This window comes from Bolinopsis microptera, chromosome 10 (assembly GCF_026151205.1).
Source record: "Bolinopsis microptera isolate Bmic1 chromosome 10, MBARI_Bmic_1.0, whole genome shotgun sequence".
Lineage (NCBI taxonomy): Eukaryota > Metazoa > Ctenophora > Tentaculata > Lobata > Bolinopsidae > Bolinopsis > Bolinopsis microptera.
Window position 1 is genome coordinate 5118294 of NC_087081.1, and position 9246 is coordinate 5127539.

General features: G+C 41.3%; 1 protein-coding gene across 2 annotated transcripts; it reads right to left on the minus strand.

Annotated features, from left to right (window-relative positions):
* Positions 1-3404: 3404 nt before the first annotated feature.
* Positions 3405-8903, minus strand: LOC134821955 (uncharacterized). 2 transcript variants are annotated; one of them, XM_063832786.1, is made up of 8 exons: positions 8712-8903; positions 8359-8444; positions 7396-7550; positions 6668-6781; positions 6231-6426; positions 5773-5921; positions 5128-5210; positions 3405-4964 (listed from the first exon to the last, which is right to left on the minus strand). In XM_063832786.1, the coding sequence occupies exons 1-8, from the start codon at positions 8797-8799 to the stop codon at positions 3538-3540; spliced, it is 2298 nt and encodes a 765-aa protein (XP_063688856.1). In that variant the 5' UTR covers positions 8800-8903; the 3' UTR covers positions 3405-3537. The 2 variants fall into 2 exon arrangements, with proteins under 2 accessions (XP_063688856.1, XP_063688857.1); XM_063832787.1 differs by having other exon boundaries at positions 3460-4964; positions 5137-5210.
* Between the last annotated feature and the right edge of the window lie 343 nt (positions 8904-9246).

Below are 9246 nucleotides of genomic sequence, written 5' to 3' on the forward strand. Positions count from 1 at the left end.
GAGATTAATATAAAACTTTTTAATAAGAGGGTGTTCTCCAGTTTAGAAACAGACACCAAGAATGGATATACGCCCGTATAGAGGCTGTATAGAAGCTGCATAAACTTAAAAAGGCCATATGGATCAGAACGCCGCCTCGTTTTGGAAAAACCGGTGGCCGCATGGCCAAAATTAGCGGTCAGTGGCGTAGCCAAAAATAGCGACGGCCCTGCTGGTGACGTCCATGTATGAAATAAAATCTGTCACGTTAACTGAGTAACTGGGGAAAACTACAAGCTTACGTGTTGTATTTCCGGATGCCGACCTAATTTCACGGTTCGGCGGCGTGGCTAAATTCGCAGTGTTGGTGGCGTTCGGCGGCGGCTCGCAGCTCAGGTATGAAAGCCGTATGATGGCCTTAAAATATTACATGAAGGCCGTTATATGGAGCCACATGAAGGCTGTACCACATAAATGCCGTATGGAGGCCGTATAGAAACCGTGCGAAGGCTGCATAGAGACCGTATGGTTGCTGTATGGTTGCAATAACTAATGGCCAATAATTTCCCATTATATGAAACATAAGGGCCCCAGTTAATAAACAATCAAAAAGCAAACACAGCCGAAAACCAAAAAAAGAGTAACCACCCAACACTATGAAGCAATGGCGGGGTTTCTCCCAGACTATAGTCGCACATCCATACAGTATAGGTGTTAATACTTTGATATTAGTAGCCTAGTTTCTCTGCGGACACAGAACAAACCTGCCGGTGTAGATTTGCTGGGTCCAGGTCTCAGACGATAACATTTTGATATATTAATATACTAATATACTGCTGTACACCATCATGTTGTACGTTTGTAGGGTATATAAGCCATAAAACCTGTGTTTGTTTTAGGAATTGAGTTTAAGATGATGTTGACTTCTTCACAGCGCATTCCTAATGATTGCTGGACCGCTCTGGTCCACTTCCTCTGAGTCAAGAGGTATTATAAGTGATGGTATTTGGGAATTTTATGTCGCACATGATTATATCATATAAGCATATAGCAGTGCAGCTCGATTGTTTTGTCACGTGACAGCGATTATCCAATCATCATCGATCCATTGAATTCCACTGTCGTTGTCATGTGTCAGAAAAAACTTACACAATCTCCCAATCATTGCCCATTTCTGTAAGTCCGGAAATGAGGTCAGCTTAAGTCGTCCGACTACAATCCTTGTCAACTGCCCAAAAACTACAAAACACGAAACCTAACAGCTAGGTAGTAATTAACTGATCGATTACACTCCTTTTTGAAGTCCGACACAAGATCGTGAATCAAACCGATACTATAAAGTATAACCTTTTAGATATATCTAAAAGGTTATACTTTATAGTATAGACAATTGATATATATATCAATTGTCTGCTATTATATTGCCAGCTGTATAGATAAGGTTTGGATAAGTGATTGATGCCAAGTCTCGAGAATCGATATTTGTTTCAATTCCAATTCCGTCGCCCGCTATGATCAGACCCCAAAACTTGACATCAGAAATCAAATTTAACGACTGTCGGCTCAAGAAATCAGATCTAAAGAGTTGATACTTGACATAGAGTCTGATCTAAGACGACTCTTGGTAACTAAGAGTGATTGACTAATGACTGTGCCAAACCCTATTCCTCGTTAAACTCTACAAAAGTAGTAAGAGACCCCTGCGTATATGGGAAGAAAAACTATGCCATATTTCAATATTCGGTATGTATTGACAATTGACAACATCAAGTCCTGGCGGTGCCTTAAATTGTTCAATTGCCTCGAAGGAATTCATTATATCGTGTCTGTGTGTTCATTGGTCGATCTTAATTAAGGTCGTTTGAAGGCTGAAAGGTCGGTGAAATTACAGTTGACCAACACTATATTTGGTCAATACAAGCTAATTTTTTTCACTTAACCCTGTAATATGTTGAGGTCTGCCCAGTCATCATTGCAGGGTGGACAATCTACAACTGACCAATGGCTTGGAGTTACTGTCCGCCCATGTTCATCGAACGAATGAGGACACATATGAAATATAGAGATATAGGGCGTGGACAGCTCCTTGACCAAATCAAATGGTTGAGAAATAAATCAAATTAATTCATTTTCGTCGATTGGACGCAGTTCATTGAGTGTATTTGTTGAATTTTCGAACTAACCGTCTGTGTGTTGTAATGCAATGAACAAAATTGAATATTTGAGAAACACCACCATATTACAGACATTAGATTTATATCATTCACAAATTACCCATGAATGGACACTGGATAGAGGCGGAAGGAAAACTTTAACCCCAAAGACTTCATGTTCTACTTTGATGCAACCAAATATCTATTAAAGTTGTATAACAGGTCACTACCTCAAATCCTAACATCGATCCTGACCTTATTATGACTATAATGTTATAGAATATTTCTATCAAAGTACCAAAAGACGAAGAACACGATTGTACCACACGGAATATCCAAAGAGCGAAAGTACAAGTAAAAAACAGATACTGATAGTAATGAGTAAGCTGGAAACTACTAAACTCAGGTGTGAATGTCCGAAAACAATATATTATAATCCAGCAGATAAAAGTTAATTTATGAAGAAGTGCTAAGAGAATAGCACAGTGAACAATAGCGCAGTGTCAGTAATCAGCACTTCATCTCCGTGTGAGAGAGGTCTTACAATCACACTTCAGTTGTTTCTTTTGAGGCAATAGATAGAATAAAGCTGTACCTACATGACGTTATCGTGTGTACTGAGTGCTATTGAGAGGCATCGTGCTACTCAAAATGAGATTTTACCAAAACACGGCATAAATATTAATTCATTGTGAGTGTGAAAGTTGGGCAATGGACATTTTACCAAGCGGAATCGTGAACAAAAAGGACATCGAATGGAAAACCTAAAGTAAAAACGATACAAGTGTCGCTTCGTATACATTGTATTTTGTAAAGAGCATGGAAGTTCAACTCCCGAAGTGTCATCTGAAGGTCACGTGACCGCAACCTTAACGCACGTGCACTCGTCATGGTATCACGTGGGTAACGCACGTGGTATGACCCTGGTGACATGTTAGGAGACCAGCCCAGTACGTGAAGTCGGGCTGATGTACAGATTATAGCTGTGACACGTGTGGATAGGTGGACAAACGTTTTCTAACATAAGAACGACAATGTATTTTATTAATGTGTTATATAAAGTTATAAGCTCTGTTGGAATTGTTAACAGATAGAGAGAGAGAGAAAGAGAGCTGAACGTGCGATCTAGTCTACTGGTCGCAGTGTATGTGTGGGTAAAGCGTGCTTAACCGGATTTTTGATCTAAATGTAACAGATCTTTCAGTGGCAGCCAAATAATTTCTCCAGTCCGCTGATCCCAGCGGTTCATGACAATTTGCAGACTCGAAAATACTAACTCACTGTAACTATAACAGGATTAAACAGTAAAACAGTTATATACTTTATTGTACATTTATATAATCCCGGTTAAATTAGATCATGGTACCAAATGTTGAGAGGTGAGCCCATAAAAAGCAAATATTTGTCAGAAGTTACTTATTTTCAGGTCATTGGGGTTGAAAATAATACTTTGCTCCTCCTCAAGTTCAGGGCACGCCCCTAGAGACCTCCGGGGATCCTCTATCACAACTAGCTTCATTGGTTTGCCTCGCGGACGAAAATGCCTTCTTTTTGGGGCGCCCTTAACTTTTGAATTGGCAGGTTGGTTCTCCGTTTCTAACTTGTTGGAACTTTTAGCTTTGTTGGCCGATTTACTGCTAGTAGCGGTAGTTGAAGGTGCGTTGTTTCTTTTGTATGGCATGACAAGTGGGGACGGAGGAGCTGACTTCATGGGGGTCGTGTTTGGGGAGGTACCCCCGGGACTCCTATCAAGACTTGACAGCTTCAGCTCCCTTGGTTGCAGTACTGCCAGAGACAGCCTCCTCTCAGTTTGAGGGGTCTTCTGGGACTTGGTTAGAACGGGAGAAGAGTGTTGCCTGGAGTGTGGTAATAATGTGGGTGGTTTGCTGCTCATTGGAATGGCCGCGATGGAATGCCGTTCCCGTTCTGAAGGGGCTGGTGGTGGTTTGCTTATCTCTTGACGGGGTCTTGGGAGGGATTTCATGCCTGTAGTCTGATTCTTAGGAGGATGACTGGTTTTTTCTCTACACTCAGAAGGAAAAGGCTCATTACCCTCACGTTCGTGAGGTACGAAGGGGTCCATTCTTAGTCTCAAACTCCGAGGTCGAGGGTACTGATGACCAAAAGCGTTACTCATCTTTTTGTTAGCATGTTTACTTGTCTTAGGATAAGTTGGCTGTTCGGGACAATCCCTTTCAACAATGTCTATCTCACCCGATGATTTCAACCGATCTAAAAAGTTCACCTTATCCATTTCCACGACCACTGTAGAACACGTTGAACCAAATGCCTCCTCGAATATAGCCTCCTCTGCGGACCTCATGGCTTCCAATTCCCTTGTCATCATACTCTGTCGCCTGTTTGCAGCAAACTCATGAATCTTATCAGTCAAAGAAAGCCGTTTCCCGTTGTCATCGACCCATAAACAAGAGGTAACTCTTTGTGGGGTGTGAGAAAACTGAATAATAACATCTGTGTACCTTATTTTTCTTCTCACCAGCCTATCATCATGATGATGAAAGTTACATTTCTCAACTGTAGACTTCCTCCAGGGTAACGCGCCCTTGAACCGTGAACCTTGAAAATAATAAACAACCGGATTGAGAATACAGTTGAGGAAGAGTAAAATAACGCTGGGAAGGAGGTAGATGTAGTGGTGGGAGAGGTGGTTCTCCCCTCCAAACAGTGAGAACAACAAGTTACACCTCACTACTCCCAGTATTTCCAGGAGCTGTTCAAGAGCTACTGTCCAGTAGGATAGGTAACAGAGGACAAATGCGATGATAATTAGAATTAGAGTCTGGATCGCTGATCCTCTTGTTCGGGGTTGACCTGTGTGGAAAGAGAGTATTTGTTAATAGTTAGGCTGGAAATTTGGACTCCTTAAATTTGCTGCATTAACAAGGGAATAGTTCTATTTGTTTCATCATGGACATCTTTATGTTTCTAAGGAGTGGAATCAAAGAATTTGATTCGCTTTATAGCAACCACTCACGGCCAAAACCTTCTCTCAACATAGCCTTGACCTCCACCGTCCTTCCTATCTTTGTTTTCTCCAAACAGGTGCTTCTGGTTACTCTGTAGGGAGAGTGTAACCTTGAAATTCGACTAAATATTTATTTCCTTGTGAGACGAAATTTAGTAAGCCTTTTAAAATACGATATAACCACTATTTTAGAAGTGTTAATTGAATTAACACTGGTAAATTATCCATGACTAACTTTAGTCGACATACACTTGAAGTGGTGGAAACTGTATCATCTCTAATGTTAGAGGATGATACAGTTTGATACAGTTTGAAAAAAGGCAACATTTCCCCCTTTTCAGCCAATTTCGTGAAAGCAACAAAGCCAAAGATTTCATAATGAACCTGAGACAGCACTGATAAGACAGTGAATTAAGGTAGAGTTCGAGGATCAAAGCAAAGCTGGACAAGAAAGTGAAAGTTAAAGTGAAAGCTGGACAAGAAAATGAAAATGAAAGTAACAAAACCAAAGATACGGACCTGAGACAGCACTGATAAGACAGTGAATTAAGGTAGAGTTTGAGGATCAAAACAAAGCTGGACAAGAAAGTGAAAGTGAAAGTGAAAGCTGGACAAGAAAATGAAAGTGAAAGTAACAAAACCAAAGATACGGACCTGAGACAGCACTGATAAGACAGTGAATTAAGGTAGAGTTTGAGGATGACAACAAAGCTGGACAGGAAGATGATGATACCAGGCAGACAGATAGGGAGCACTACCAGGGCCACGTACAAGTAACCTATATGCTCCCCGTCATCTTGTGGCTGAAAGGAGTTAGTTTAACTATACCGATTCTTTTGGAGAAAAGTGCTGGATTTATCTGAATATAATTATACTCAACCTGAGTCTATTCGGAAAAAATTTAAATTGATCTTGAAAGATTCGTCAAATAAGACTTAATAGCAATACAGAATTTAATCAGTTTAACTATTACTATCAATGAGTGATGTTATTTATAATGCCTTTACAAAGTATTATGAAGTTTGAAGTGGTAATACTGATGATAAATCGATAATTCAGTTAGGAAGATAGAAATTTAGTGAGACTATGTATGTATAACGTATATCAATCACCTCGTATATTTCAGATAGTCGATACTGACAAGAAGCCACGATCGGGATGTAGACGTACTCCTTCCCAAAGAAGAAAGGAATAATTGAGATTATTGCTGCTGCTAGCCAGCAAGTGGAGATTATAATTTTGTTGTTCATCCTGCTCTTCCAACACTTCTTCATGAACGGGAAACCCATCACTAGAGCTCGAGTCACACTGAAATTGTTATGTTGTGAAACCCATCACTAGAGCTCGAGTCACACTGAAATTGTTATGTTGTGAACCCCATCACTAGAGCTCGAGTCACACTGAAATTGTTATGTTGCAATTCTCAGTAATATTTAAACATACGAGGTACAACACTTTCCCTGATCGTCCATCATCAGTGTGTATAATACAAATCATTAAGTAATTACCAATAAAGATTACAGGTTAATTACGAACAAATTACCGATACCTGATGTAGAGAATAAGGAACACACTGGTTCTTGAAGCCAAGTTGAAGACAACCCCGCTGACATTGCAGAGTAGCTTGTTCAGGAGATCTGTCTCGAACAATAACATCTCGCGCCTGTGGAATGAAGACATTAATCCGTGTATTACCCACTCACAGCACAGAAATAGCGAACCCAACCCACTCACAGCACAGAAATAGCGAACCCAACCCCACTCACAGCACAGAAATAGCGAACCCAACCACTCACAGCACAGAAATAGCGAACCCAACCCACTCACAGCACAGAAATAGCGAACCCAACCCCTCACAGCACAGAAATAGCGAACCCAACCCACTCACAGCACAGAAATAGCGAACCCAACCACTCACAGCACAGAAATAGCGAACCCAACCACTCACAGCACAGAAATAGCGAACCCAACCCACTCACAGCACAGAAATAGCGAACCCAACCCCTCACAGCACAGAAATAGCGAACCCAACCCCTCACAGCACAGAAATAGCGAACCCAACCCCTCACAGCACAGAAATAGCGAACCCAACCCCTCACAGCACAGAAATAGCGAACCCAACCCCTCACAGCACAGAAATAGCCAACCCAACCACTCACAACACAGAAATAGCGAACCCAACCCCTCAAAAAAACAGTAGCAGTGATCCCAACCCCTCAAACAAAACAGCAGCATTGAAACCTACCCGTTAAAAATGACAGCAGCATTGAAACCTACCCGTTAAAAAGAACAGCAGCAGTGAAAGGCATGACAAGAAGAGAAATAGAAAGATCGCAGATAGCCAGGTTGAGGAACACCACCACCACGCCCTGCTCATCTGCTCGGGTAGTTCGTGCACTTCTCATCCTCAGTACTCTTCGTATCACGTACACCTAGGAGAGTGGTGTAGTGGTGTAGTGGTGTAGTGGTGTAGTGGTGTAGTGGTGTAGTGGTGTAGTGGTGTAGTGGTGTAGTGGTGTAGTGGTGTAGTGGTGTAGTGGTGTAGTGGTGTAGTGGTGTAGTGGTGTAGTGGTGTAGTGGTGTAGTGGTGTAGTGGTGTAGTGGTGTAGTGGTGTAGTGGTGTAGTGGTGTAGTGGTGTAGTGGTGTAGTGGTGTAGTGGTGTAGTGGTGTAGTGGTGTAGTGGTGTAGTGGTGTAGTGGTGTAGTGGTGTAGTGGTGTAGTGGTGTAGTGGTGTAGTGGTGTAGTGGTGTAGTGGTGTAGTGGTGTAGTGGTGTAGTGGTGTAGTGGTGTAGTGGTGTAGTGGTGTAGTGGTGTAGTGGTGTAGTGGTGTAGTGGTGTAGTGGTGTAGTGGTGTAGTGGTGTAGTGGTGTAGTGGTGTAGTGGTGTAGTGGTGTAGTGGTGTAGTGGTGTAGTGGTGTAGTGGTGTAGTGGTGTAGTGGTGTAGTGGTGTAGTGGTGTAGTGGTGTAGTGGTGTAGTGGTGTAGTGGTGTAGTGGTGTAGTGGTGTAGTGGTGTAGTGGTGTAGTGGTGTAGTGGTGTAGTGGTGTAGTGGTGTCGTGGTGTAGTGGTGTTGTATGTGAGGAGTTTTTCCTATTAAATAAGATTCTTCGGTTTAATTTGTGTGTGCAGTATCAAACAATTTTCAATTTTTTTAAAAGTTGAAGGGTCATGACACTGATCCTTCAAGTGCCCAAAACTATGATGACCAGTATCAGTATGGGGTGTAAAAGTGTGACTCACTGCGATGCAGTTGCCGATGATACCCAGTAGAGACAGACACGAGACTGCTACTCCCAACATTATATCCACCAACTCCGAGGAGATCACTGAAACGTTAGTTTTATTATAATTCACATTGCTTTTAGTTAAATTAAAAGGAAGATAACCTTGGGTTGCTTTCTTTTCAGGACTAAAGGCTCTGAGTCATTAAGATGTAAATCCAAAATTGTAAGATCTTAAGGCAAAACGATAAAAATCGGCTAATAACATTTGCAAAGTTGAGCGTGTTCGTATGGATTAAGGCACCGAGAAATTTATAAAGTCTTATTAAGTTATTAGATGAAGATCCTACAGCTTATTATTATTTGACTAGCCTGGTTTTGATAAACTGTGCTCAAAGAAGCCCACACCAGTAAGGGACGACTCATTAGAACAGTCACTCTCTCTGGAGAGAAATACCATGATGGCCTTGTCATTGATGCTCAGCACATCGTAAGGGGAGGATTTGTAGTGTGATCATCACATGTTTCATCGTCTGTCATTTAACCACTAATCATTGTAATATATATCGTGTGCTAAAATCAGCTCTGACGGGCGCCAAACATGCGCCCGGGTACTATTATATGTGATAGATACACATATGGCGAATCATATGATCTTGAAGCTGACATGTCATCAGATGAACAAAATGGCAGGTTATTATTTATTTCTATCTGGCAATGATAAAAAATCGAAAATGTTTACGCCAAATAAAACGGGGTGAAAATTTCTGCCAAATATATTGTAACAGTAAAAGTTATTAACTAAAGATCGGTGTAATAGGACAGTATCCGTTAAATTTGAATAAAAGCAAGCCATTACTAGGCACTAGCACTATATTATATTGCTTACTTATTTACAGCGATTATA